Here is an 8,937-nt window from a genome sequence, read left to right on the forward strand (position 1 = left end):
CTGTATGTGTTTGTGCTGTGTTTATATGCTGTGTGTGTTTGTGCTGTGTTTATATGCTGTGTGTGTTTGTGCTGTGTTTATATGCTGTGTGTATGTGTGTGCTATGTTTATATGCTGTGTGTATGTGTGTGCTATGTTTATATGCTGTGTGTATGTGTGTGCTGTGTTTATATGCTGTGTGTATGTGTGTGCTGTGTTTATATGCTGTGTGTATGTGTGTGCTGTGTTTATATGCTGTGTGTATGTGTGTGCTGTGTTTATATGCTGTGTGTATGTGTGTGCTGTGTTTATATGCTGTGTGTATGTGTGTGCTGTGTTTATATGCTGTGTGTATGTGTGTGCTGTGTTTATATGCTGTGTGTATGTGCTGTGTTTATATGCTGTGTGTATGTGTGTGCTGTGTTTATATGCTGTGTGTATGTGCTGTGTTTATATGCTGTGTGTATGTGTGTGCTGTGTTTATATGCTGTGTGTATGTGCTGTATGTGTGTGTGCTGTATGTGTGTGTGCTGTATGTGTGTGTGCTGTGTTTATATGCTGTGTGTATGTGCTGTATGTGTGTGTGCTGTATGTGTGTGTGCTGTATGTGTTTGTGCTGTCTTTATATGCTGTGTGTATGTGCTGTATGTGTGTGTGCTGTATGTGTGTGTGCTGTGTTTATATGCTGTGTGTATGTGCTGTATGTGTGTGTGCTGTATGTGTGTGTGCTGTATGTGTTTGTGCTGTGTTTATATGCTGTGTGTATGTGCTGTATGTGTGTGTGCTGTATGTGTGTGTGCTGTGTTTATATGCTGTGTGTATGTGCTGTATGTGTGTGTGCTGTATGTGTGTGTGCTGTATGTGTGTGTTCTGTATGTGTTTGTGCTGTGTTTATATGCTGTGTGTATGTGCTGTGTGTATGTGCTGTATGTTTATGCTGTGTGTATGTGCTGTATGTTTATGCTGTGTGTGTGGTATGTGCTGTGTATGTGTGTGTGTGTGGTGTTGATGAGCCTTACTCATAGTCTGCATGTTACTGATTTATATTTAGTGTTTATGGTTCTTGTTTCATGGTTTTGGTTGTTTGTGTTTCACTGTTTCAATAAAATCTGCACTGGCATCCGTTGCCTTCACACAGCCATGATGGAAAGAGGAAGAGTTTGAAGAGTGTGTGTGTATATAGTAGCTGACGCACTACAGTGGCTGAGCTGCTTTATTGGAAGATTTAAAGCATACTGTAAAATTTTCCATCTAATTCTTAGCCTAGGCTATCTTTTGTTGCTCCTGTGAACACAGTTGGTATTTTGTGGATGATTTATATCTTTGAATGAGAAACTAATTAGACTCACTAGAATATTCCTGTAGAAATTGTGTTATAGACAAGACATAAATAACTGTTCAAAACTTTGTGTTCCATGAATTATTAAACCTTAATTAAGATTAACAGGTTAAGGATGGCTCTGAAAATATTAGTATTAAGATAATAAAAAAAAAAGATTAAGATCATTTTGAGGCACTCCTCTCCTGCAGAAGACTGTGGTCCATCAAGACACAAACCTCACGCCATAAAAAGAGTTTCTTTCCATCAGCAATCTATATTTTCTACACATTTAATCTTGCTTAAAATTCTTTCTTGATTTTTCTTTATATTTTTATGTTGTTGTTTGTGTTGTTGTTGTTGTTGTGCACCATTACACCAAGGCAGATTCCTTGTATGTTTAAAACCCACAGTACTTGGCAATAAAGCTGTAAATACTCTAACTTTTACCAAAAAAAAAAATAAAAATAGAAAATTCTAACTAAATTCTAATACTAATTTTAAAGGAAATATTTGGGGTATTTTATCACCGTCTGTAATTTCCAATATCTTTCCAATAAATATACATTATTTTATTAATGAATAAAATTTGAATACAATTCACAACAGCAAATAAGATTGAATAGGATTCTGGGTTTTTTTGTTTGTTTTTTGTTTTGTTTTTTTGTCCAGTCAGATTCTAAAAAAGTCAAATAAGATCCTACAGGATTTATGACAAGGGTTTTCAGGAAAAATGTCTGACAACTTTAGTCTCATACTGTAAAAATACATAAAGTACATAATCTAAAAGAAATAATGGTTGTCATTTAAGTAAAAAAAAAAAAAACATATTAAATGAAATATCCTGTAAATGAAATATTTGCTTCTGGGGCTAGCCCTAAACCAACCTTCCCCAAACAACCATGCTGGGAATCAGAAGCGCCTTTAACAGCTGATTCCCGGATGTGTTATTGCTCACACGCTTTCTCTGCTAATTCACACCATTTAACAAGCATTAGAGCAGACAGTGACCTTGAGCCGAGGCTTAGCACTCAGCTGTTTATTTTCCACATTGCTAGGAAACAAGAGACATGGCAGAAAAATAAGCTGACAATTATGTTGCGTGCTTTTCTGCATCTTTAAATTTACCCTAAAGATGAAGTTTAATATATATGCTATTGTGTAAGATGTTTTGCCATGTAGAGCCATTTTATTTTTATATCAGTCAGTGGTTCAGTCTACAGAAAAGACTGTTTCCTAGTTTTCAAATCAAAAGTATTCTTTGGGGAAACAGATCTGAACGTTATCTACATCCAGAAGGATTATGTAAATGTTCAGTGAACCTAAGCTCTCTGATAAAAAATAAAATAAAAATGAATTAAAATAATAAATAAGAATTTATTTTACATAATAATATAAAAAGAAAAGTAGCATTTACGGTGTTTAGTTCTCCGGTTGAAGATCTATCAATTCATTTCTATCAATTCTTCAGGATGTAATATCCAAATCCACCACTGATCCACGAGGCAGTTCACTCACCACTTACCTTTACAAGGTGTTGCCATGTTCCCATGTGAATCCTCGAGAGTTGGGTTTGTACTTTCTATTCCTTTTTCCGTCTTTTTGCCACCATGTACTGTTCTGAAGAGAAAAGAGGATGCCCAGTGGTTAAGATGCTGGACAACTGATTTGAAGGTTGTGACCACCAAGCTGCCACTGCTGGGCTCTTGAGCACAGTCCTTAACCCTCAGTTGTATAAAAAGTTGAATGAAGGTCATTCTGGATAAGGGTGTCTGATCAATTCTGTCAATGAATATCTCATGCATGCATGCCTTATTTTTAGGATTTCTTTATTCTTTCTTGTAGATTTGAATATTTAGCAAATTACAACCACTTTTGTTTCACAGCATAGAAAACAAAAACAGGTTCTTTTGTAGCATCAATAAAAAAAAAACAGATTTATTTTTAAGAATGTAGATATATTTAATGCCTCCACTTATTAATCAAACAGCTTTATTTAACGTTTGGTTTATTGAACAATGTAGAATAAGAAAGTCATTTCAATGTTGTGACAAAGCTCATAGCTGAATCCGTAATTCTGAGTATTATAGAAGAGGAGGACAACTAATTCATTCCATAAACAAATAAAAACCAATTTCTCCCTAAAATATCCGAGTTTATATAATCCATTCTGACACATTAATAAAATGTTTGACAGAGACATGAAGTCCAAAAGGAGGATTCACTTTGGTTCAGTGCAGAGAAGAAAAGCCTTTTGTGTGGCTGCGCTCAAGTGGGCTATGAAAATAGTTCAGTTTATCTAAAATCAGAATGTGCCGCAGGCATAAATCTCACAAGATCAGGAAACATGCGGTCTATAGAAATGTCAGCGTTCTGTTTCAAAACCGTTACACTTAGCAGGTCACATTCAGAGTTGAGTTATGCATGCTTAATGAGGAGTTAGTACTGACATCTGTATTCAGACCTCAGACTTATGCTATGATCATGTTGTCAGTCGCTGTACTATGAAGCTGGCATTCATGCCACTGGTTGCCATGGTAATACCATTTATTAGTAGGTAGCATTCTACTTGACAACAAATCAGTTTCTTAAACCAGCTTTCACTGAAAATGAATGATCTCTGATCGCACAGCTGCATACCACACAGGGCTGAGATCACAACTCCAGTGTAGCATTGGCAGTATACTTAGTGCCAGTGCCATGTTTAATCTCTGTCCCACTCTCAAATCTCTTGCACTTAAATCTTACAGGTTTCTCAGTCCCTGCTGATTCAAATGATTCAAATTCTTTACCAATGTTTCAACGTAATACCAAATAAAACCCTACATTTTGGTCTCCCAATGCTGTTGGATGCATCGTGTGTTGTAAATGTCTTCTTGCCTGTCAGTATCGCCCACATTTTCTTCCAGTCTGAGATCTTGAGGCATCTTGGAAAAACGCCGCTGTTCAGGGAGATGTTAAAGATGTTAGTGAAGACATCCTCTAGCTGGTCCCTGAGCACTCTGCTAGGAATGTTGTCTGGTCCAGCACCCTTCCATGGGTTATCTCTGTGTAGGCACATCAGCCATTTTGAGACACTCCGCTGGCTTTCAGTGAGAGATGTTTTTCCCTCTGTTGGATAAACTTACACTGAGTTTTAGTGGTTGAAGGTAACCCCTTCACATTTTATGAACAAGCACTTGAGGCATCTCAGAGAGCAGAAATCTGTTTACCATTTACTTTGAAGGTTTGTGTGATCGTATTTTTTACTTCTCTATGAATATACTGAACTTACTAGGCTAGTTAAAAACTAGAATCTCTAAAAGCTCTGAGTATCTACTATTATATGAACCATCACTACTGTGAAATGTGACATGACGAAGAAATTCAATGCTGACTAGAGGCACAACAAAACAGGGCTCTTCTAAAAAGAGTTAAGGAATGCATTTAGTGGATTTGGTTCTTCGCATCATATATTTCTTCTTCACCAAACCCTGGTTAACACTTTATTTCACCAATTTTGATAGTTCCTTGTTCTTCATGATGCTGCTTGCTTGGCTATGTTTGCTAACAAGCTCTGAGGCCTTTCAGGGACAGGTATATTTATGTTGAGGTCACTTTAATTGAACACTGGTTAGGTAAGGGTTAATTCTATTTAACTAGAACTCAATCATGTGATTAATTTTGATTGCAGCTATTCACATTTGAACTAATTTGGCTTTCATAGCAACAAACAACCAAACAAACTATAAAACTCAATTGGGTTGAATTGAATTATGGCTTCAGTTTAATAAAACTGACACTGTTAAGTTATGTCTTCATGGCTGTTGAAATGGATCTAAACCCTGCAGATAGAGAGGAGAAAAAAAACATATCTAAGGACACATAAGGTGTATCCTCACATGGACTGAATAATCTCTTTCCTTCAATAATGCAGCTCTCAAAGGCACCATCTCCATTTCCAGCAGCTGTGAAGAAACAGTCAGAGGTCCACTCCAATTTTGTTTAGAGGGTATAAGCAGAAAAATACCCCCTGTCGTCTTTCTTCAACACGACTTCACTGAGTTAGGGGGATTGTCCTGTTCTAGGGCAGGTTACCTCAAGATAGGAAATGGTGCCTTTGAAACAGGAAACAACAGGGTAATTTTCTCACCCCGCAGTCCATCTCCGGCGTGATAAAGAATTTCTAAACAGAGGGGTGAGGATGACATGCATCACATCGCAAGCATCTCACGACCAACATCTGCAGAAGTGCCCCTTCCTTATAAAACCATTTATCCCCCAATAACCCTGTTTCCTGCACCTTAAAGTGAGTTTAAAGGCAATTCAGGTTTCATGTCCAGAGACATAACAGGATGTAGATGGGATTTCCGAAGTTCCTTTTTATTATGGCACGTTAACGTTAATCGAATGTTCTATATTGCGAGCACAAAATGATTGAGTTAGACACATCTGATTTCCTATTTCATGTCTGTGCTGGGAAATAGGCGGCTAAGTAACAGTGTTCATGTGGATAGTTTATCAATTTTATATTTATAAGCAGAACTGTATCTTCATTTATTTTTGATTTGTTTATTGTTTTGGTACATTTGTGCTATATAACAGTTCTGATTTTATGCAAAAAAAAAATAAAAATATGCAGGACCAATTTTCTTGTATTTTTGTTTGAAGTTAAACCATTAATCACTATCCCATACTTTTGGAATAATGAAGTAATAAGAATCCACATAAACACAACAGTCTTTATATCATTATTACACCACAGCGCTGATAGACAGAAGATTAATCGTTTCCTATAACAGCAGCTCTGACAGTAATTTTGAAGATTACTGTCTTCTGAAATTTTGAAGATTAAGATAAAGATTTATATTCAGGCATTTGTTTGAATCCCCTGCTGTTTCTATAGTAACAGCATATTCATATTGTTTTCACATTTTCATATTTGCATGGTTTCATCCAGCATAAAATTCTATGGTTGCTAATAAACAAATTAAATTCTTGTTTAATAAAAGAAAATACAGCTTTCTGTAAAGTGTGTTTAACATTAATAGAAGGAGTCTCCAGTGTCATGACTTGACACTGTCATGATAACTAAACTATAAACTGATCAAACAAACTAAATAATTAATCACTTTCTTCTAATCAAATTCTTGTGGTAAGAGAGGTGTGCTGGGACATGCTGTTATGGCAGGTTAGTTCTTGTGGTTTGGATAATTACAGTAGCAATTATGTGATATGTAGGTTGTGATATAGGTAAGGATACATAACAGGCTGGAAACTTTCTTTCTCTTGGAGGTCTTTAACTCTCAGTTGAGTTGAATGTGAGTATAAATACTCTTTATAATAACGTTGGTGTGTATCAGGGGTTGTGATTTGGCTTGCTGGGTCTGCATGTATGTTTTTGGTGCATTATTTGCAACAGGTCCCTACATAGTCCACTAGCTCTCAGGTCTCTTGCATCAGGTTGGGTGAGTTTCTTTCTTTCTTTCTTTCTTTCTTTCTTTCTTTCTTTCTTTCTTTCTTTCTTTCTTTCTTTCTTTCTTTCTTTCTTTCTTTTTTTATTTATTTATTTATTTATTTATTTACACATGTTTACTTGGTTGTGCTTCATTTTTTTCCTGTTTTTGCTTCTATTTCTATTTCCTCATTTACCATTTTATTTATTTTTTGATGGGTTTTTAAAAAATACCCTAGTCAGTTACACACAGAGAGTGTACAGTCAGAGGTAGAGCGAGAGAGAGAGAGGTAGAGAGAGAGAGAGAGAGAGAGAGAGAGAGAGAGAGAGAGAGAGAGAGAGAAAGAAAGCTGGGTAGGGTGAGTCGCAGTGTGAGTGGTTGAGAGCAGGGATGACGATTTGCTTCCTGCTCTATATAAACTCTCAGCTGCTCCTCCATCGCCAGACTGCTGATAAACTCCCACTACACTGATCTGGATATTTCTACTCTCCTAGGACACACAATGTGCAAAGGACTATCAGCACTCCCTAACAACTGCCTGGAAAGGTACATAATTCTCACTTTTCCACTCTTTGATGCTTTGATGACTAAGCATGTGTATGTGTTTGTATATAACAGAAGTGTGTATGTGTGTGTGTTCTCTGCAGGGCTAAAGGGTTAAAAGCACGCATGAACAGCTTTCTGCAGAAGCAAGACTGGAAGCTTCTTTTCTATGCTTACAAGCTGAGAAAACCAAGGTAGATATCTTTATGCTTGTGTGTTATAATTTATTGCAGTGTGCATGAATGATTCTAACTGTAAATTATTATGCTTCTTTCTGCAGACTGACCTTGGAGGAATGCTTGACGTGGAAGGAGTGTTTTGAAAATCTGCTATCTAGCAAACGTAAGTGACCTAGAAAAAAAACGACTGCTAGGAGATTTAATGTCCTTTAAGTGAATTAGTAACGCGACAGCGCGAAAATGGGCCATAAGGGGGGAAAAAAAGGGTTCACTGGAGTGTGGATGAAATTATAATCATAGTAATGGCAGTCTAGTGCACAGATGTTTAATCCGTGTGGGATGCTGTGGGTTAATGCAGCACGTTATACAACTAATCAGTTTTCCCTCTCTCTCTCCCCGACAGATGGACTGTATGCCTTTAGAGCTTTTCTGGTGTCTGAATTCAGCGAGGAGAACATCGCGTTCTACCTGGCTTGCAAGGATTACAAAAACACAAAGTCTGAAGCCAAACTCCAGGCCAAAGCTCAGAGGATCTACAACGAGTTCATCGGAAGCGAAGCTCCAAGAGAGGTGACGAGTGGTCTGGCTGTGTAATATTTCTGTGTACTATATTGTGTATGTGTATTGTGTAACTCACTTTGTTCTTCTTTCCAGGTCAACATTGATCACGAGACCCGAGACATTACACAAGCCAACATCAAGCTCCCTACAGCAACCTGCTTCGATCAAGCTCAATACCGAATCTACATCCTGATGGAAAAGGACTGCTACCCACGATTCCTCCGATCTAGCGCTTACCGTGACCTGGTGAGCCAGCTAACTAAAAAGAACGCCAAAGCTGCTACCAAGAAAGCCTGAGCAGCTTTTTGTTTTCCCCAAAGAAGATGAAGGGACAAGAGATAAAGTGGTGAACCTCTGGTGAATAAAGTGGGAGCCCAGACTTTTTGAGATGGCCCCGGTGCTGATCTTGATAAAGGAGAGCAGGCCCGTAATTGGGGGATGAAGGCAGAGAAAGGTGGCGGCTTCAGATCATAAAGTGTAGCAGCCTCGATTGGGAGAAGACTTCCACGCTGTGTCTCTTTCATGGGATGAAACAGAAAGTCACAGAAAGGACTCCACCTTAGCCACACAAACATGCTGGGAGCAACCATCCAATAATATTGGATATTCAAATAAGCTCTTTAAATTACAATAAATATTTTTATTTTTTTTCGACACTTACATTCCGATGAGGAGGCTAATAAAATGGCAATTATTTATTACTATATTTATTGATATATTTATTTATTTACCTTTTAGCTAATAAACAAAGTCTTTTTTTTTTTGGAGAACGTGTGCAATATTTTCTTGACTGTACTTTCTGAGGTGAATATATAAATAAATAAATACAAATAAATAAACACGGATCAAATGATATTGTTTTGATTACTTCTTGTTACTTTGTATGGGATTCTAAATGATTACATATGTATTTTGTATATAT

At 37.1% G+C, this 8,937-nt stretch overlaps 1 protein-coding gene across 1 annotated transcript; it reads left to right on the forward strand.

Annotated features, from left to right (window-relative positions):
- Positions 1–7,178: 7,178 nt before the first annotated feature.
- rgs16 (regulator of G protein signaling 16) lies at positions 7,179–8,830 on the forward strand. The gene is made up of 5 exons (XM_058402230.1): positions 7,179–7,278; positions 7,380–7,469; positions 7,556–7,617; positions 7,858–8,024; positions 8,109–8,830. The coding sequence occupies exons 1-5, from the start codon at positions 7,235–7,237 to the stop codon at positions 8,310–8,312; spliced, it is 567 nt and encodes a 188-aa protein (XP_058258213.1). The 5' UTR covers positions 7,179–7,234; the 3' UTR covers positions 8,313–8,830.
- Positions 8,831–8,937: the final 107 nt, after the last annotated feature.

The sequence above is a fragment of the Hemibagrus wyckioides genome, linkage group LG11, assembly GCF_019097595.1.
Source record: "Hemibagrus wyckioides isolate EC202008001 linkage group LG11, SWU_Hwy_1.0, whole genome shotgun sequence".
Lineage (NCBI taxonomy): Eukaryota > Metazoa > Chordata > Actinopteri > Siluriformes > Bagridae > Hemibagrus > Hemibagrus wyckioides.